We start from the raw sequence: 22,136 nt of genomic DNA on the forward strand, positions 1-22,136 counted from the left end.
CTAGGCAAGCATTCTACCATTGAGCCATAATTCCAGCCCCACCTTTTGCAAATTTTATAAAAACCATGCAAACTTATTTCTAGGTCTCCTCCCAAGAGCCTTAAAAGGAACTCTACATTTTAAATTTCATTATTGTAATGGTAAATCCTCCTTTGTGTATTATCTTTTGGCCTCAAATAAAGGAAACTCACATATTCTGAATTGAGATCCTAGCAAAGAGTGACATCCGTGGCTGAACAGACTGGTTATTTAAATCTGCCAGCCCATTCACCTCCTCTCAAAGGTGTAAGACTGTAAGCATCCATGTCTCATCTCAGTAAAGCCTAGAACAGTGGCTTTCAAATTGCAGTCCACAGAGAGAATTAGCCTCTGTTGGGAACTTTTTAGAAATGTAGGTTTTGAGGCCCCAACCCAGACCCATAGGATCAGAAACTGGGAGGGCGGGGCACAGCTGGCTGCATTTTATAAAGACCTCAGCTGATTCTGGTGTGTGCCTGGTTGAGCATCACTGGTCTAGCAGACAAAGATTGTACCTTTTCCATTCCTATGGAACATTTTTTGAAAAAAAAAAAAAAGAGTGGAAACTGCATCACTGAGGCAACCTTTATAATTTCTTTCTAGGAACACAACAATCCAATGGCCAATTTTTCAACGAGCAAATTCCAATTTTAACATTTTAGAAAAATATGACACATACAACGTGTCAGAATTCACCCAAAGGACAGAAGTAAATGCTCACAGGACAGAGTCTACTTTAATGACTTCTGACTGCACTGATGATAAATTAAAAGAACTCATGACTTATTAATCAAATGGAAATGTATATTTAAAGACTCTTGATATATTCAGAAGGCTAAATCAGTGATTCCAAACTCTGAATCATCTTAGAAGTTGAAGGAACTTCCCACAAGAGAGCTAAATTACTAACCTCAAGCAAAATTTCTTATTCTTAAAGGGTAGTGGTTGGACCAAATTGGTCCTTTTAGCCACCCAGGAGTTATTTGATTATTTTAGCCACCGATGACTTCTAATTTTAACATTTACTTCTTATACATATAAGTTACCTTGATTTGTCCCCACACTGTTTTCTGTTAACAAAGCTGCAGTTAGCCACTAATCACGATTCCTAACCAGTATTAACCAACTCTGAGTTGACATATTTTAATTCCCACTAGAAGCAAAGATCTGTAACATTTTCATGGACCTGTGTGGCCTTATGTGGCACAGTGTGTCATTTTCCCTTTGGCCTTTTCTCGTCTATAAATGCAAATAATGAAACTGGCCTCCTAGGGTTGTTGTGAAGGCTGAAATTAAAAACAGAACGAACAATAACAAAAGCAAATTTAACTAGCACAGTGACCAGCAAAGGGTAGGCAGCTGATAGTCTAGGATTATTAGTCAGGCCGCCTGAAATCACCTCTATAATGAACACTTCTTGTCTTGTCCATGCTGAAGCCCTTTTCTGAGAAAGACCACCCCATCCTAACCTATGTGGCTACAGTGGACCTCATAGGTTGACTAGACCAGGGCGGGCACCTGGCCCATGCTGGGTTACAGTGGCTTTCTCTCAGGAATTTGATGAGAGATTGCACTCTCATGCTGCCTGGAAAGGAGATGTACCTTTTCTGTTATATGAACCATGAATTTGAGAAAAGAATGAGGCCAAGAAGAAAGGTAGGAGGCAGAAGTGAATGTTGACACTGTGTCAGCCCCTGGTCTGCTCTCAAGGCTGGGCTGCCCCTCTGCCTCAGGGTTCCAGAAGACCATCAAGTTGTCTCTCACTTAAGAGCCCTGCAATCGTTTCCTGTTCTTTGTAATCAATGATCTTTGTATTAATCAAGTTTCCGTCACTTCTATAACAAAATGCCGGAGATAGTCAACTTACATGTAAGGAGAAAGGGTTTATTTGGGGTCACACTTGTAGAGGTTCTAGTCTATGATCAGTCAATTCCATTGCTTTGAGCTTGGGGAAGATAGCGTCTGGGCAGGAATGTGCGGCAGATCAAAATGGCTTACCTAATGGTCAGGAGGCAAGAGCCAGGGAGGAAGGGGCCAGGGTCCTATAATCCCCTTCGAGGGCATAACAGACATAAACACCTTCCACTGCTCCCCGTGGCATCTCTTTGAAAGAACAAGACTGAAAGCATCCATGCCTTGTCTCAGCAAATCTCTCTTCAGTTTTTAACACATGGACCTTTGAGGGACATTTCAGATGCAAACCATAGCAATCTTGAACACCCTCAACCTCCATGGTGGTAGAGTCCCATGAGTCAGAGGTTGAACCTGACTTAAATAATACCTGACTCCGAAAACATACGCTGGCAGTTGGGATGGCTTTCTCCTCAGCTGACCTTCTGAAATGTGAGGGGTCCCAAAAGGAAGAAGGTCTTCAGACAATTAAGATGTAAATTCAAATCAGCTGGAGTTGAAGACTCCTACCCAGACAAAGGCTGGTAGGAGAGATTTAGTGAAAAGGCCTTGATGCTGGGATCTGTCCCCCAATAGCTGTGGAATTCGGGCTGATTCACTTCACCTCCTGAGCCTCAGATTCCTCTGAAGTATATGGGACAAAGACAGCAACAGCAACAACAATAATGACAGTAAATGTGTGCATGTCTATCGGTCAGGACACAACCAAGAGAACAAAAACTGCTCTCAATAGCAGAAGCAGAGGAACTTGATGGAACTGGTGACTTGGGTGTGGAAAGCAAACAGGGGACAGTGGGGCCCTCAGGATTAGCAACATCAGGAAGCTCTTCCCATTCCCACTGAAGGGGCCAAAGGAAAGAAGAGCTGGCAGAACCTGAGCCCAGGGGCCAGGGCTACCCAGGGATGCTGTGCAGAGATGGGTGGCCCTGGGAGGAGACCCAGCTGCTGTGGGCGACATCATCCAGAGCAGGCCCTGGCACCTGGTTTCTCTAATGCTTCCTACTGGCTGAACCCAGGCGGAGCTTGCAAACAAAGCCTGTAGAGATCAGAGGCCAGCCATGAGGACAAGAATAGGCCTGGGGGCCAAAGGACCAGCGTACCAATTATGTATGTACCATACGATGTCCTCAACGCTTGACAAGAATCGCCCATTGCTGCTAGGAGCATGGCAATGTTATTATTTGATGAGCGGAGGTACAAAGAGGATTAAGTAACCTGCCCAGGAACGTGTAAATAGTGGCAGAGCTGGAATTGAAATCTTAACAATCCAGTGGTGCGGCAAACAAAAGGCCATATTGTTGTTGCAGGCACTGTGTGTCTGTTGTCAGGCAGTACAAGTGCTTTAAAGATTTAATGTGCAGACTGTATATTTAGGCTGTTTACTCACAAAGGAACGTACAGGGTGTTCTTCGTCATTCTGAACGCAGCCTCCAACTCTGTGCCTGCCCTAGGAGCTATAAGCTCAGGGCCCTTCTGATTCATGATCGGTTCTTAAAAGTGAACTTTCCTTTGTAATCATGGTCATGGGTTTCTAGGAAATTAATTCTCTGCTTCTTCTCTTCCTTCAGTAGATAATCATCAAAAAATTCCTAAATATCAGATATGATGGAAGGAATGACGGTATTCAAGAACCCACCCCTCCCTTACCTTTCCTCTGTACTGTTAACCAATAATGCCGGGGCAATCTCACAGTGTGAGGGCCTAAATGAAGTGCATTCCACGGATTACCTGTTCAACAGACACTATCACGCCTATGCTGCCCTTCTCCAAAACCACGGCAGACATGACTAACAGAGAGCAGAACACATCTGGTTTTGGTCTCACAGTTCTTCACATTACAAGTTCCTATGTCATTAGATCAGAAATGGCAAGTAACCCATACTTACTAGACTGGCATTAGTATTAAAATGTCCTGAAAATAAGGTCAATGCCTTTAGAGACTGCTTTATAAATAAACTAGGCCAGAATATTAGATTCTGAAGGCAGACAATGAATATATTGTGAAACCAAAAAGACTTCCAAGGGGAAAAATAAGTTTTAGTATTTCTTGGTTTGTACCTTTATGTTAGTTTCCTTGCCAGTTACAAATTATTCATTTTCTTCATTGGCTTATTAACTATAAAGACTACCTATCTATAGTTTAATTACAAAATACCTAGTATTTAGTATACATTAAAATTTATTGGAATTCATGAGCACTAACATTTCAGGTTCTAATAACTAGTTTAGAAATGGAAAAATAAGAGGCCAGAGAGTGAGCAGCCCTACTATGTGTGTATCTCCTGAGATGAACAAACATGTACTGCATTCCTCTAGCTTCTAATTTAAATGGCAGTGAGAAAAAATATTCAAGTGTCTAAAAACTTAAAGAGACCACATTATATTGTACATCATTTTGGGGGAAAGATATAGTTCTCTGGCAACAAACGATACACCCATGAAATGAAATACAAATGATTTCATAAACATTATATATTTTTTAACATCACTGAGAAAGATAGACAGGAGGACGTCCTGTAGGAACCCTGATGGGCAGCATCTTCTGTCCCCAGCCCACACCCCAACACTGCAGTACAGATGAGGTAGCGCCTGAATGTGGAACTTGTCAGGGGAGGGACAAGCTCTCCTTCGCAGCTTGGTGTCTGTGCCAGGTTCCTTCTGCTTCTTATCTCACAACACAGCCGTAGGTTCTAACACTGTCACCTCTACCTAGAGGGCACGGAGGTGCAGGAGGCACTAACTGCCCAGAGTCACAAGGCCAGAGAGAGGAAGATCCCAGAATCCACCAGGGTTGAATCTGGCTCCAAATACCATATAATCTGTACCACCCAGAGGGACAGCGAGGTAGGTGCAGAGGATGAGGAGTGGAGGAGGCAAGAAATGAGCTGAGGGAGCAAAAGGGGTCCCTACCATCCTAACTGATGAATAATGATCCCCCTGCCCAAAGATTAGCTTCGAGCCCCTGGAACCTGCAAAAATAATTTTAAAGGAAAAAAAGGGTCTTGGTAGAGGTGATTAGGTTAAGGCTTCTTATGTGGAGACATTATCTTGGATTATCCAAGTAGGCCCTAAATCCAGCCATAAGTGTCTAAGAGAGACACAGAGAGATTAGATGCTGCAAGAGCAGAAGGGGATGTGAAGATTAGCCTGAGAAGGCTAGAGCCAGCAGAAGCTGGAAGGGACCAGGAGTGTACTCTTCCCTGGAGCCTCCAGAGGCAGAGCAGCCCTGTGAATCCTGGACACAGCCCAGCCAGAGGAAGGTTGAACTTCTGGCCACCAGAGTATGAGTGCATAAATTCCTGTTGTTTCAAGCTGGTAAATTTGTGGTAATTTGTTACAGTAGCTATAGGAAATGACCATACTGGCCTGCTGAATAGCAGCTGGAAGTTGTTACTGGCAAATCTCAGTTTTTCCAGGCCCCAAATACCAGGAGCCATACCCTGGTCCTAGCCAGGGACTCCGGACTCCTTTTTTAAAGTTTTCTTTTCCTTTCTCCTATGTGATCCTCAGTGCAACAAAACTGGGCATCCACATTAGCACTAAAACGAGTAGGCCAAGCTGGTCCAGTAGTCAGAGCTCGAGGTTTCAGACACAGCTCAACCTCTTTTGTTCGATTCTGAGCAAGTCATGTAAAAGTTCTAATCTTGGTTTTCTCATCTAATACTATGTGCTAAGTCCCTAAAAGGACTGAAGGAGATGTGCACAGACCCTTAGTAAACTAAAAAGCATGTCACAGCAGGTACAGTTCTGATCATTCTCCTTTCACTATATCTTCCCAAGTATTTTAAAACATCTAATGTAAGGATAGGATCATGTTTAGTCACATGTAAGGAAATACAAGACAGGGTGCTGACCATCAAGGAAATCACAGTCTAAACAGGGAGACGTGCACACCTGTTAAGTGACCATACAAGGTTGAAAAGTTCAACTGCCATCAAGATCTACATGACTGTACAGATGTAAGAGCTCTCAGGTCACGGTGTGTTGTGAATACTCCCAGGGGAATAATAGACTTTCTCGTCCTTAAAGTCAGGTTTGATCAGATGTCTTACTCTGGCCAATGAAATGTGAGTATAAGTGATATGCATCATTCCTAGGTGGGAATTTTAAGTATAGTTGGCAATACTCTGGGTAGTGACTGTATCATTTGCTTTGGATACACAATGAGGACAACTACTATAAGAAGTAGTGCCTCCAGTGAGCCTACGATGGATATTTAGCAGAGGGGAGTTGTTTAAGTTGCTGAGTTTTTTTTTTTTATTGTTACTGCAGCACAAGCTAGCCTGTGCCGACTGATACAAATAGCAATAGGCTATTAGAAGAAGACTTAACCATAAGAACAGTGATGCCATATTAACGCTTGTATAGAGCTTGATAGTTATGTGACAAAGTGCTTCAAGGGACTCAAGGACCCACGTAATTACTCACCTATTTCAGTTAGTACATCCTGTGAGGGCAGGGATTGTAAAGTCCTTATTTATGCCTAGACTTCTGGTCCCAAGCATAGTGGCTACCACATGTTAGGAACTTAACTAACTAGATATCTAATAAACCTTCAGAGAGGTAGATGGGATCATAATAGAGGAAGAAGGGGGGGATTCCACAGCTTGACACCTCAAGTTAGATGAGGAGGATATGGCCTGGAGCATGAAGAAAGCCAACTCTACACATCACTTATCAATATGCAGGAACAAACATACTTACATTACAGTTTCAATTAAAAAAAAAATATATAGTGCCCCTTCAGGATAATGACAGCCACTTCCGTTTTCTACCTGCTCAGATCAGGTGTAATCTCTAATGGATGGGGTTCCAAGGCCATATTGATTAGCAAAGATACGATTAAAGGTAATCCAAGTTTTGAGGACTTAAGATACATACCGTCTTCTCTTTCTTGATTTTAAAGAAGCACCCTAATTTGCACAGTATAGACACATGTTTACCTGTTCATTTATTTAGTGTGGTACTGGGGATTGAACCCTGGGGTGCTCTACCACTAATCTACCACTAAGCTACATCCCGGTCCTTTTTTTTTTTTTTTTTTTTTTTGAGACAGGGTCTTGCTAAGTTGCTGAGACTGGCCTTGAACTTATGATCTTTCTGCCTCAGCCTCCTGGGTCACTGGGACTGGCTTATCTTTTATTTTTTTTAAAAAAATCTTCTCTTTTACTTTCAACCTTTGACTTTCTGAATTTAATGAATAGTATTAGGCTTTATCTTTCTTAATAAATATCTTCTACAGCTTCTCTTATGTCAATAAAAAAGACAAAGCAACTCTTAAGCTAGAAGCTAGGGAGAGATAAATCAGAACATTTCCTTTAGGCAAGAAAAGGGCACAGACGATTACTCCAGGCCCCTGAATTTGTAGGGGAAATATATTAAGAAATTTCACACTATCCGTTAGCTATAATGCTTTCAGTAATCGCTGCTTATCTTTGTAATGGGATTCCTGGTGGTGGAGAAAACTAGTTTGGCAAGCAAGTACCTTTAGGGTAGAGGTGGTTTCTGTGACACTATCTTTCTCTAATTCATATAGAAAGCCAAAAATGTCATTTGGTTTGGTTGATAAATATTAATTGGCTGTAGAGACACATTTTTAACTTTGCTGTTCCTTTAACCACTCAGGGATTTCACAGCAAAGAAAAATCACCTCAAAATACTCCTGTTTCCAAATGCATAGCTTTTCCCAAGCACTGAACAATAGAATAGTCAGAGAAAACCTGGATTTGAAACACCCTGTTGGTTAATGGAGTGTTACAACAGGAACTCTCTGTTTATTAAAATTTATATCCCATTTGCTTTCCCAAAACCATTAAATGGCTTATTGTTGTTGCAAAACAACAAAAGGCACACATTCTATCAGGTTCTTAAATTAAAAACAAATAGAAAGAAGTGGAAGTAATTCTAAAAATCAGCTGGGCTAAACGTTAGTTGGAACAACATACTACTATTTCTCTTTTTTTAATTTTTCTTTTTAGTTTTAGATAGATACAATACCTTTATTTTATTTATTCTTATGTGGTGCTGAGGATCGAATCCAGTGCCTCACACATGCTAGGCAAGTGCTCTACCACTGAGCCACAATTACAGCCCCCACATACAACTATTTCTAATCCATGTCACAAGGCCCCATCTAAAATAATTAATGTAATTGAAAAATTAACTTGAAATTTCCTAACAAAAAGAAAAAATTATAAGCCACACAACTTTTTTACTGCTAACCAAATTCCTGTATGCAAATTCTTTAAGAGAAAATGTTTTCTAAATATTAAAATCCAAAAGAAAGTTGCAGGTCATTTTTCTATATAAGGGCAATTTAACAATATAAAAGGGCATCTTCAATGCTATTTTGCCAAAAAAGTAGAAATTTTATTGGCAGAGTCATCACAACTGCACGAAAGCTGTGTTTATAAGACCACAACATGGTTCAGTGAAGGCAGGAAGGGCACAGTGTTAAGAAAGCAAAATTCTCAAAATATAGCTTTGCCACAGCATAAGCTGATATAGAGTTATCATCTAGAATCCCAAGAATAGTGTTCTCCAGTGTTTTCAAACTTGGTGGGTTCCAGAAATGCAGATCCTCTCAAGGTTCACCAGTATAAAGCAAAGAAAATATGTTTCATGCTTGCTGAGTAGCATGTGGGGACAGCTTGGAGCTGTCATATGGATGAGGTTCTCCCTCTGAGGGCAGGATCTATGTATAGTGGTACCTAAAATTATTTGAACATGGAATCCTTTTTTTCTTTAAACACCAGTATTAAAAAAGTAGAATGCTGAGTTCAAACCTTTTGGCGAAAGTTGACACGATCAGTGTTCTTCCAACTATAAAAAAATCAGTGGTGACCAACAGCACTTAAAAAGTTAAATAGAAGAGCCAGGAAAAAAAAGAATCAAAGACAGAGCACACTGCAAAGGTAGGTACTGCTGTGTGAAATTTTTGCTACTTACAAATGGTAAGTGAGTGACTGAGAGATCGAGAGAGAGAGAGAGAGAGAGAGAGAGAGATCGAGAGAGAGAGAGAGAGAGAGAGAGAGAGAGAGAGAGGGAGGGAGGGAGGGAGGGAGAGAAAGATTGAAGATCAGGTCACGTCATTAACGATATTTCTTACCAAATACAACAAAACGTTTTAAAAGCTAATGATACAAAAATAAATGATTATAAAGAACAGTTAAAAAAAATCTAATAACCATCCTTGTAAAATCTGTCTGCACATGAGAAGAGTCACACACAAACAGCCAGCCAAGTAGGCTTCCTTGGGAGGGGCAGGTGTGGAAGTTTCCAGAGGAGGAATTGGCCATTTCAATTCGAAGAAACAAAGGTTTCAGAGAGGAGGCTTTAAGAAGAGTACAGGCAGAACAGGGCACCATAGGGCACCACAGGGCAGCTGGATAAGAGCACTCTGCCTGGCCTGACTGGTGAGAGTCTGGCCTACCAGGGGTGAGGCCGACTGGTCAGACCCTGGGTCTGCAGGCAGCAGGAACCACATGGCTTCACCTGTCCGAGCAGTTACCTGGGCTGCAGTGTGGCAGGTTGTTGAGAATGTAGAAAGACAGATGGTGGTAAGGATTAAGGACTGATATAAAGGGTTAAAAAAGTTGGCCAACGTTTGGATATAAAGTAAAAGGAGGACTGTGTGCCTTTTATATTGGAGCAATATTTCACTGATTCTCCCAAGGATTATTTGCCAGTCCAGTGCTGTCTAATAGAAAATGTAATGCCAGACGCATGGATAATTTAAAATTTCCTAGTAGTCACATTAAACAAGAAGAAAAAGGAGCAAGTGAAATTAATTCTAATATTTTAATTGAATCTGTCCAAAAGGTTTTCAAAATGTAATATAATATTGTTATGAGATATTTTACATTCTTTTTAAAGACAGGATCTTTGGATTCAGGGATTTCACAGCAAAGAAGAATCACCTTAAAATACTCCTGTTTCTGGGGCTGGGATTTTGGCTCAGTGGTGGAGCGCTCGCCTGGTGTATGCAAGGCCCTGGGTTCAATTTTCAGCACCACATAAAAATAAATAAATAAAAATAAAGTCAGTGTATATAACTAAAAGAAATAAATATTTTTTAAAATACTCCTGTTTCCAAATGCATAGCTTTTTATTTTATTTTATATTTCCTTTATAGCTCGATTCAGACGAGCCACATTTCAAGTGCTCAGGCATCACCTATGACTCATGTCTACTGAACTGACCAGCCTGCTTTTGGGAAATGGATCTGGTTATCTAACTTTTTTGCTAATGGTGAGGTCTCAGAATCTGTCAAGTTTGCTGTTAACATGCAGAACATTAATAAGTTTAATAAACTGCAAGTAATCTCTGCAATTTTCTGTCAAAACAACAATTCCCCCAAAGATGAGGATTTTGTTGCCAGTAGAACATTAGCCAGTTTTTTAAAATGTAACCTAGCTGTTTACTTTAGTGCCTTCTCTTTTGCTCTGGCTTTGGGATTTCTGTTAAGCTTCTGGTTTCCACCATTTATTGGGATACGCCCAGGGAGGCCTGTGTGTGTGAATTCATCCTGCTTGAGAGTCTTTGTGATTCTTAAAAGCACAAGTGCCTCCTGGTGGCTTAGTGACCTGAGAGATCCTCAGCCTTTCTTGTACTCCTTTGAAAGGGGCATTGGTATCCTGCTGATTCCTTCATTCATGAGGTAAAGAAAACATCTGTCATGTACTGAACACATATTTTTAATTGTATTTTAAACAGCCTAACTGATAATATGTTTAAAATCTATATTCTGATAAGTTTTGGTGTATGTATATACCTTGACAATAACTCCTAAAGATTCCTTTTTCTACATTATAATCCCTACACTATAGATTAGCTTATTTTGCATTTTTGCTACCTGCTGAATGGACATACCACAACTTATCTACTGACCTTTGGTTATTCCTGCATATTGGAGAGCAAGACAGGGTCGGTGACTAGGGGTAAACATGCAACCAGAAGCACAAGACCCTGCCTGCAAAGAGCACAGTATCCATGCCTGGCTGGCTTTCTACACACAGCCACTGTCCTTCCCCTTTTTCTTCTTTCGGTTTCTAAGGAGCACTCCCCCAGGGTACTCTCTGGAGACTAGCCAGGAAGAACAGAATGCCTATTTGGAGAAATAACAAAGAAACATGGAAGCAGCTTATGCCCAAAAGTTGTGTGAGTTGCTACGAGAAAGTGCTGGCAACATGACGCTCTTGTCCTCCTGTCCAAGGAAAGAAATCAGTGAGCAGAATAGGAACATGAGCCCCAGAATAGGAGGCACAGCCTCCCACTGACTTGTGCAGCATGATGGTGGCAGCAGGAAGCCCTGGTACCCAAGTGACTAGCTAGAAACTCATTACAGGATAATTTTCATAAATTCTCACTTTTTTTTTTCTATTAAAAAAGAACCCCTCCAAACACAATTCATCCCGGGGCTTTAATTCACAGCTCTGATGCCTGAACACCCAGTGTGGCTTAATAAGAGAAATGCCAAGCCATTTGGGTGGACTCTGAATAACATTCGCTTTTGAAGTGACAGCACCAAATAGCTCTAGAGAGCTCCAGGAAGGATCTCCAACTCCTTGGCCACAAGTCACAGAGAACGAGTAAGTCATGACTTTTAGGCAATGTCAAGGATAGAATGAGGCTAACCTTCCATGACTGTTGACCCTAATATATTGCATAATATGTTAGACAATGTTTCGAAGGAATCACTGTTAATAAAGGTAGTACCAGTGGGAGCAATGCGTGGTACTTCTCTGAAAGCACCTTCATATTTCCACTGCTCCAGTGATGACCCCTCACTCAGATGGGGAGACTGGGACACTGAGGAAGTGACCCCTACCCTCAGTACAAGGAAAGAACCATGACTAAGTAGCAACTGAGGGACTCCCCATCTGGTATACCTTCTCTAGATTCCAGAACTTGACAGAATTGTACTTGGTAAGATCCTTGAGATCAACTCCATGTTTTCTTTCAATTTTTTCTTCTCTAGTGACAACTGTGCTACATTAGGTTCTTAGTCACCGGACTCACAGGGAAGTTAGAAAACTTCATTGTGCGTTTGAGTTAAAAAGGTTCCAGGTGACAATATGTATATGCTCTTTCATTTGCCAAAAAGGTGAGGCTGCAGCAAGTCTTCAAGCACCTGATCATGGAGCGCCTGGGACGTGCCAGTAGCTGAGTGCAGCTCTGATTATAATGGTTCCAACTTTCTCTGCTCCTAAGCACTCATTTGGATTTGATTTGGCTCTTTCCCCACTACGAATGCTCTTCCTTCTTTTCTTGGGATGCTCCAAGTAGCCCAAGAAGATGATGGTAAAGAGAATCACTAGAGCCAAGCACGGTCCACTTCCCTCCCACTGCTTCCACTCTTCTCCTGGCTCAGGGCTCAGGAAGTGCAAGATGGAATTTCTTCAGGGATCCTCAGAATTGTCTGCTCCATTGAGACACAGCAGCCTCAAGCCCCTGTGCTCCCATGGTCGGCGCTGAAACATGTGGTTGAAAAACTATGGATGATGAGCGGAGCCAATTACCAAAATGGATGGTGTGCTTCTCAGAAGAGACTTCTTCACAGATTCACCAATAGTGACAATATCCACCATGATGGATTTGTTTGAAAATGCCCTCCCATGTGCCTTGGAGGGGAACTTTTCTTGGCCGATCATTTACAATGTCTTTCCTTAAAGGTTATTCTATGCCCAAGTACAGCAAACACCCTGGTGTGATTAATAGGATCAAGGAAGCCACTTTTAAAGAGATAAAATATAACTACGGTGTAAGTCAGCAGAACAGTCAAGTAAATCCTGATGGCTCTGCTTATCATGGGGCTGTATTAAAAAGAAATTAGCTCTAGAGGTCAAGATAATAGTGCAGCGTGGGGAGAGAATTATTGCTCTCTCCCTGAAGACTTTGCTCCCCGAGGCAAGACAGCACACACCCTAGATTAAACTTTTATCAGCAGACCTTGGACTCCCATCAATCTTTCATTACTGTCTGGCTCAGAGAATCTGCTACTAGACGTCATTAGGAAACTCATCTTCTATACAGAGACCCCACCAGATTACACCTAGGAAAAGTAACAATGGCCAAGCAAAACTAGAGAGAATTTTCAGATCAGCTCAAAAAAACAAGAGGCCCATTATTTCTAAATTGCTGTCATCTCCACTAGAAATGCCCTTTATCACTGACAATGTCTACCAATTTAGGAAGGAAATCTCCTTGGTACAAATGCTGCTCTGTCATCCTCGGTGTGTAAAGCTAAACAAAAGAACAGCTTGCATGCTCCTTGAAAAAGCTTTCCTGAATCCCCTCTGCTACACTTTGGATCTGAAAGGTTCCCAAAAGCTCCATATGTAGCTTCTTGGTTACCAGACTGCCCTGTAATGTTCCTGGGAGGTCGTGGGACCTTTCAGAGGTAGGGCCTAGTGGACGGAAGTTAGGTTATGGGCAGATCCAATTTAAGGGATAGGGGACCCTGACCTCCTCTCATCTCTTTCTTGGCTTCCTGGCCACCATGATGTGAACAGAACTTCGCGACCAAGTGCTCCCACCATGACATACTGTGCCACCAGAGACCAAAAGCGACAGGGCCAACCATGTGCTAAAACCTTTGAAACTGTGAGCCCAAATAAACTTTTCTTCTCTTTTAAGTTGATTATCTGACATACTTTGTCACAGTGATGGAAAGCTGACGAACACTTCTTCCACATGGCAGCATGTCCTCGGCACTGTGCAAGTGGCTGCCTCCTGTAGTTTGCTAATTCAATCATAAAAGTCAACAAGGGAGGAACTGGGCTGGACCAGCCAGGAGGCAGAAACCACACCAGTTATATGAATAGAGAGAACATCACAGAAAGAATTATAACTTCGGGCTGGGGTTGTGGCTCGGCGGTAGAGAGCTCGCCTAACATGAGTGAGGCCCTGGATTTGATCTTCAGCACCACATAAAAGTAAATGAATACAGGTATTACGTCCAACTACAACTAAAAAAAAAAAAAGAATTATAACTTGTAAACTCAAAAGGCAAAAAGGGAACATGGAGAGCTTATCATGGGGGCAGCAATTGCAGGAGCAGGGTATGACCTGCAGGGTTGAGGGCCAAAGGAAAGAGGCTGGAATTATTAAACTTAGAAGCTCAGAGGGGGAGCTCCGTGGAGAAACCTCTGGTCCTTGAGGAGGAGGCGCCGTTGGATTGCTACTTTTGTCTCTAGTCTGAAAGGAGGGACTACAAGGACCGGAGACTCACACCTTTAAAGAGACTATGCCTGTAGCTTATGTCTGTGTCTTGAAGGAAGGATGTGAGAAAACTGATTCTGCATTTCTGGGAAGTGCTGGAAAAAATGCAAAATGGGTTCAGAATAGATGCACTGGGACAAAGACGCATTTCTAGGATGACGCTCATAGAGACAGGAGGCAAAGGAAGTCCCAAGTCACCTCTGTGTCTTCCAGCCTGACAGTCTCCTTCTAGTGCTGAATAGTCACCAGAGTCTAACAGGTAGCTAACTAGGGGGACAGAAACATGCTTTTGTAGAGTCTCAGCTCCAGTATTTCACAAAGGAAATCAGGGAAGGGTAGGTTCGGGGATGAGAGAGAAGCTTAATAAAACTGGCACCGGGAGCAACAGGCCATGAGGTGATTCATTTCAGCCTATGTCAGAACACCAGTCATTTCACCTCTTCTTCTTTGCTAGTACTTCCAACCTGGCTACTGTCTGCCCAGTTAAGGACTCCATTTCCCAGAGTCCCTTGCAGCTGAGTCTGGCCCATGGGATGTAAACCAAATGTGACCCTGAGTGAGGTATGCAAATTCCAGGTTGTCTTCAACTTGGAGATAAGTAATGTGGTCTGGTCAGACTGGATGACATTTGAGGAGTGACAGAGCATCCACTTGGAAGGGGCCTGAGACCCTGAGTGGCACTGAGCGGCCCAGCCGGATGGTACAGCTCACTGTAGACTACTACCTGAGAACTGAGCTCCAGTGTTTGACCTGTGGACTTCTGAGCAGAGGGCAGCTGCCTGGCCTGGACCCTGTTTACTACACAAAGGTTTAGCTCCAAGGAACAGTCACAGGGCTGAGCAAGACTTACAGGCTTCCCGAGAGCTGCTGGTGGGACTAACCCAGCTAGAAAAGGAAAGAGAGTCCAAAAAGACATCACATGTATGGTTACTCTAATGTTCTTTCTGTAAAATCTGGGCCACACTGGGTCTCCCCTGTCTGGGTAACAATATTTTTTTCTTTTTAAAGAATAACCCTTTAAAAATATAAAACCCATTCCTTGCTCGTGGGCCATACAAAACTAGGCCTCAGGAACAGTATGTCAATCTCCACTTTCAATTCACTCATGTGGCCTCACGTCCTCAGTAAAGAAGCCAGATCCTTCAGGGCAGGCTCCATGCCATATCCCTCCCCTGTCTCTTGCTACCCACTCTAGCATGGCATTCAGTACACATCAGATCTGCACCTCCCCACCCTGCTGAGCTCAGTTTAGGGAGAACATCCATCACCTCTTGTCGGGATTAATGAGCTTCCTATTGGGACAGGTGAAAATAGCTGCAGTCTAGTCTTTGGTCTGCCACAGATTAGAAGGATCATATCAGGTAAATCACACTCTTCTGTCCCAGTTTTCTAATCTAAAAATAAGAGACTGAACAACATTGATTAACAAACTGCCTTTTAAAGATAAAAGCCTATCAATTGAAGTTTTATATATTCGAACTGAATAACCCCATCATTACTTGCAAGCCTTGCCCTCAAAAAAAGCCAGGTAAAAATGTAAGTAATTAAAGTAAGTCAAAAGTAAAAACAAGATATCAAAACACCATGCAAGAAAATAAGAACACGAAACTACGTGTGGCAAAGCCTTTTATAATACCTTGAGTTAAATCTTTTATTAAACCCACTGGGAATGTCCTAGGAGAAGAGAATTCAAGACAATGGAGACTAACTACATTTTAAATATAAACGTTCCTAAGATCATAAGATAAAACTGTAAGATAAAACTATCAAGATAAAACTATCAAGTCAAAGCTAACTCATGGGCCAGGTGAGGTGCCTGTAATTTAGTGGCCCAGGAGGCTGAGGCATGAGGATTGCAAGGTCAAACCAGCCTCAGCATCAGTGAGGCACTAAGCAACTCAGTGAGACTCTGTCTCTAAATAAAATACAAAACAGGCCTGGGGATGTGGCTCAGAGGTCAAGTGCTTCAGAGTTCAATCCCCCGTACCTCTCCTCAGCCCCCCAAAAAGCTAATCCATTTGGAAATTTATGAATAATCTATTATACAGAAAGATCTAATTAAAACTTGTTCATGAAAACCAGAAGAGAGATGTATGAAATACCTTCTAGGAAGAGGAGTTTTGCTCTACAAACTAAACACACAAACAATACCACAGGGTAAACATTCAAACAGGAAAGTACTTATTAAAAAGCACTTCTGCACGATGGCTGCTGATGGCTGCTGTTAATTATGAAGGAGTTTTATCTTCATTATAGCGGGCCCAATGGGGTCTCCACTTATAATAGTTATTTATTAAAGCAAATCAAATTTTTCTTAATAAACAAAAACAGCAATTTAGTTTTGCCACTAATTTAAATTAATGAGCTGACTTACTAGAGCAGCATTTTCCAAAGTATATTTCATACATTGCCTTATCACATAGCGCCTATACTCACTCAAAGATCCATGTCTTAAAGGCTGTGTCTCCAGCCCACGGTACTCCTGGGAGGCAGTGGAACCCAGTGAGAAGTCTTCTAGTCACACGGGGCCTGCCCTTGAAGGGGATATTGGACCCATGGCCCCTCTTCATTCTCCCTTTTGTTTCCCAGGCATCAAAAGGTGCTCCTGCCAAGAGGTGCTAACTTGTCATAGGTTCAAAAGCAATGGCAACAAAACCTCCAAAACTGTTAGCCAAAATAAACTTCTTTTTAAGTTAATCATCTCAGATAGTTTGTTATAGTAACACACAACTGACTAACACAGAAAGGATTCTAGTCAAGTCAGGACAGCGGCTTGGAAGTGTGCACAGGAAAGCCTCTGAGAGGGAGGTCCCAGAGTACAAGGACCTGCCATACGGAGTTTAACCCAGTCTCCCATGTGACCCTAGAGACCTTTTTGATTTTTTTTCTTCAAGGAAAATCTATCAAAATCGGATCTGGTTAATCCTCATGGTACCCTGATAGGGAAGCCCCACGGGAAAATCCCAGTAACAATCCCACCCACCCACACTCTATTACCTGTTGGTCAATGGATACATGGATCTTGGTGCCTGTTCTGCCTCAAGGGAAAGGGGAATCTGTTCAAAGTCCCCTAGGCTCAGAGATTACACCTGCTTGCTTTCAATACTTCTAAAAAGGAATAAGGAGAAAGCTGCTCTCCAAGGTCTGAGTAAGAGAGCTGAGGCTGGAAGTCAGGATGGGCCCTTGAAAGAGGGAGGTGATGTCCTCCTGCCCACACTTGGGATGCTGGCCTGGCAGGCCCATAGAGACAAGGTGAGAGATGGCACTCTGGTCATCTGCCCCAGTGGCCAAGGCAAAGTGCCAGCTGTTAAAAGGAGGAAGTCCTTCTTCCCATAGCAGAGGGAGCAGAGGGCACCCCTCAGTTGCTTCTGGAAATACAAGGCTACAAAAGCCCTTTGCCAGCCGCCATCTCTAGAAGCCCTGACCCTTGTCTCATTGCCATCAAAAGGAACCAACGTATGGTGTGGCCCAGGTGAGAGGAGGCAGCCCTAATTCACCAGGCAATAAAGCTGCGGGATCCAAGAACCCCCATAATGGAAACAGGCAAGACTCCAGGAAAGGACAAACTTCAGCCAGACCCAAACCCCCAGGGACCAGCGTCAGCCGTGACCACAACTCCCTGCACCACGTGTTTGTAATAAAAGGTTTCTCCAATTTGATCTGGGGGCACAGTAGGGCCACACCCCCATCGGATCTCCTCCTTATCCTGAGTAAACTTCTTCATGAGGAATTTTTTCAAAGCACATCAGAACCCGTTGAAAGTCTTAAGAAAAAAAATGCTAGGGGCTGGGGTTGTGGCTCAGTGGTAAAGCGCTTGCCTCGCACATGTGAGGCCCTGAGTTCGATTCTCAGCACCACATTAAAATAAATAAAGGTACTGTGACGATCTACAACTAAAAAGATTTTTTTTTTTTTAAGAAAAAGATGCTAAACCAAAATATTTTCAGAAATTCTGAAATTGCATGGCTCCATGAAGTATGCTGGATTTTCAGGAAGGTTTTGTGCCCTTCTTGAGTCTGGGATACAGACTTTTCTTATTCATTTTAACCACATCAAGAAATCCCCTAAGAGATTCCATTTTCTCAGCGAGGAAAGTTACAAAAGAGAATGCGAAATGGGCTCGTTTTCTCAAGCAAAATGAAACACTTTTATGTTTTATTCATGCAAAGTGAAAGCCCCTGTCCTTTGCAGCATTACAAATTGAATTTGCTCTTGTAAATTGCTGTTAAAAAAAAAAAAGATTCAAAAGCAAAGGAAAGTTAAAAAAAAAAAAAAAAGAAGAAGAAGAAGCAGGCATACAAAGGCCCTACTTCTAGGGAATGAAAACTCAGGGATCCATGGGGAGAAACAGAAGCTTTCACTGGCAAACATGCTTTTTTATTTACTGCTTCATAAGCAATCCTGCCCAAGGGTCCCCACAACCACAGGAGCTTGCTGAGGTTCTGGCAACCTTTGGAGAGGCCCAAGTGTACTACTAAAGCATGCTCATCTGCTAACCCTGAGGAGGAGGGGCTAAAAACAGTGATCTAGCCCACATTTGAAAAATGAAACCAAGACAATGTTGCCTAATTTACTCCAATTTCTTTGGGGCAAGTGACTCTTCCCATATTGTAGGACAACCGCACTCATCAGTGTCTGCAAAGCCTCTCACCCTCTATCTCAAATCATCCACTGTCCTTGAAGCCTCCACAGTGTCTGATTCCTCCTCTACTCCCGGTGTCTCAGAAAGAAGTCATGTAATTAGCTGCATCTGCTAAGTGTATGTTGCTTTAAAAAACCAAGAGCAAACATTCATTAAGCATTTGCTGTGTTTCTATCACAGTGCCAATTATCACATACACACACTAGCACACACAAACATGGTTGTGGTCCCTGTTAGGATCCTCATCTCTCAGATGAGAGAAAATGAGGCTCAGAGAGCTTGAATAATTTGGTCAACTTGAATTTGAATCATTCCCCCCCACTTAGGTGTGGAGCATCTGGACTCATTTTAAACAGTTTGGGATGGGCTGGAAACGTCATCAATAAAAGCCACACATAATGTAACCTTAAGAATCGACACGCAGGCTGTGGGTGTAGCTCAGTGTCAGAGCATTTACCTGGCACGCTGGAGGCCTTGGTTCAAGCCCCAGCATAACAAGACGAGGACAAAAACCAAACAAATAAAAAAACCAAACATACAGCCACACCTGGTTGTTTATATAATGATCTCTACCTTAAGAAGAAAATTGGAGGCGGGGGGGGGGGGGGTAGAACCAGGAAAGGTTCAAGCATTTTCCATCCAGAGCCTTCTACCAAGGCTAACTGTTTTTGATGATGACCAAATGCCACCAGATAGGTTCCTTGTAAAATGAATCAACTGATGTCAAGGCACCAACTCCAGTGCTACATTTCTGCCAAGGAAGTGAAGGGCAGGTGCAGGTGCGTCATCCATGCTGAAGCACCTGCCCCAGATGTCGGCACTCACACTGACAAAAAGCTCCAAGATGCATTCAGCCCCCGGGAAGGCTGACCCAATCAGCAGTCGGAGAGCGACTTCAGTCCTCTCCTTGGTAGGCCATTCCTCACATCTGGTTCCAGCATAAACGCTCATTCTTTAACTGATGAATATTTAGTCATAATACTTCCTTTCTGGTTGAGGACTTGGAACTGGATCAGAGGATCATCAAACCCGCTAATGCCCAGCATTCATAGAGAAAGTACGTGATAAGACTTGGCAGACCTGCCCCCTTAGAGAACCAGATGACCTGATAAAAAGCCAGAATGCTCAGGAACGAAACCATCAGCCCAGGAGAGCCATCTCTGTCATCTGGGATTCCCACCCACTTTTGCAATGCTGTCAAACATTTTCAACAAAGCAACGATTTCAACAATACCTAATCATCCATGCTTGTCCTGGACATGAGGAGATCCTCCATTACTTTGGAAACTGGCAACCATTGAATTATTTAAGAACTAAGGGCATTTAACGTCGCCCAATTACTTAACAGTGGTCTCCAAGTATGATGTCTATAATTCCACTTAAATCAGAATGCCCTTGTTTCTAGTCATCTTGAAGAACAGAAAATTCATGGCACAGCTAAGAAGCACTAAGTGTAAATAACCCACTTCCAGCAGAGTGTCACAAAAAGGACCCATGCAATGCAATTTTGATACAACCAGACAGTTCAAGTGTTAAAGAAGTTTGGACAACCCCAAGACCAAGCCATTCCTAACAATCATGATTCAATGATCAAAGGTTTGTGATCAAGCAAGCATTCCATGAAGGAGAAGCCAGTAGGAGTGCTTTGAAATGAAGACTCAAGTGAATGGAATGGAGTTGATTAGAGAACAATATAGAGAAGAGAAAAATTAAGAGATTCAGATCACAGGTTGAGTTGGAAACTTAGGAGGAGGAAGAGGAGGAAGAGGAGGAGGAGGAGTTGGAGAAGGGTGGTGGTTTTGGGGAGAAACATGCAGAACTTGAAGGCAGGAGCCAGAGCTGATAAAAGGCTGAAGTACAGAAACCAGGAAGGGGAGAGGCTTGGAGGGTTTATGGGGCAGGGAAAAAGAGATGCGATGTCATTTGTCACATTTATAAATAGAGTTTACAGGCAGTTTCATATTCGGTGAAGTGTTTCGAGACCTTACTTCAGGGTTAAGCTAAAACAATTGGAAAGGGGACAGGGATGTGCCAGAACAGGGACTCACCGGCCATTGTCGCGGCCCACGCCCCACACACGGATGCTCACGATGGGCTGTGAGTGCAGCACTGTGCGGTCCATGGGGTCGACCAGGCTGAGCATGTCGTTCTCCAGTATCAGGTACATGTCTTTGCCCTGGGATTCAATGAGAAAATGCCTGTCATCCTCATGGGGGCTCTGCTCTCCCATCATGTTCCTGGTGATCAAGGGCCACTTTCAAAAGAAGCCCTTGGGTCTAGAATTTGTTTTCTGAAGAGGGAAACGGTTTTCCCAGACTGAACTATTCATAAGTCCTTCCCAATCCCCCTTACATCCCCAATTTCTCTCTCCTTCCCCAAGTCCTGTGACATGTGTCCCCAGCTTGATTTCCAGTTGGCTTTTATTTTTAATTATTTCACTTGTGAATCTTTAAGAACATGGGCTAATGTGATGTCCTGGAGAATCTTCTTTTTTGAACTCTATGCCCATCAGACTCTAATAAACCCGCTCTCTCCATTTTTCTGGCCACACCCTCACAGGCATCCATCCGCTTGAAGACTCTCCCTGATCCACAACCACGTCTGTCTGTCTACCACTTTCACACTATGTCATGTCCATGTGATGTGCTGGCAAGCAGCAGGCATGGTCTGTGACACTTCTCAGTGCTGACAATAACTTCATGTCTATACGCCCATTGCCTGCGTCTAGGATACTGTGCTGGGTGCTTGAGATGCACTGGATCATGAACTCTCTAAATTGCCCCGTGAAGGCTGGTTTACTATCTCCAACTAGCACTTGAGAAAACTAAGGCATACAGCCACCTGCTGGAGGTGATGCAGAACCTGAGACAGGTACACGCCGAGATTGAGGGAGCACCTAGGTTTCTTATCATAGTCACTCAGGTCAGTAAGCTTTGGTGTCATCTCCCCACACGTTGGCTCTTATAGGACAGGAACACTAGACTATTCAATTTCCGGCTCTCAGGTGTAAGATTAGGAACCATTAACCATCTGGTATGCAGCTAAAGACTGTCTCTCTGAAGGATGCCCAGATTCCACAGCGCTGGAACTAGGGAGGCCTCTCTGGGCAGGCAGGGAGGCTTCTTAGTGGGTCTTCAAATCCCAGAGTGAGATGGGTCAATTGCTCTTTGACAACATTTTTGACAATGATGTTTTTGATTCCTATCAAAAGTTTTCAAAGTGCATTCTGCTCTGATGACCAGGGTGGCAGGAAGGTGTGTATCAATGCCTCTGCCAGTCAGTTAAGCTATGGCCAGTGTCTACAGCTGAGAGTCAGAATGATCTAAATTCTTCCTCAAAGAGC

At 42.9% G+C, this 22,136-nt stretch overlaps 1 protein-coding gene across 10 annotated transcripts in view; it reads right to left on the reverse strand.

The window, feature by feature from the left end:
• Nucleotides 1-22,136, reverse strand: part of Apbb2 (amyloid beta precursor protein binding family B member 2) — a 331,462-nt gene that overhangs the window by 40,752 nt on the left and 268,574 nt on the right. For all 10 annotated transcript variants that reach the window (XM_077110214.1, XM_076865348.2, XM_077110217.1 and 7 more), the window contains one exon: nt 20,842-20,969. In XM_077110214.1, the coding sequence (XP_076966329.1) occupies nt 20,842-20,969 (128 nt within the window). The remainder of the gene's footprint in view (nt 1-20,841; nt 20,970-22,136) is intronic.

This window comes from Callospermophilus lateralis, chromosome 8, assembly GCF_048772815.1.
Source record: "Callospermophilus lateralis isolate mCalLat2 chromosome 8, mCalLat2.hap1, whole genome shotgun sequence".
Taxonomy (NCBI): Eukaryota; Metazoa; Chordata; class Mammalia; order Rodentia; family Sciuridae; genus Callospermophilus; species Callospermophilus lateralis.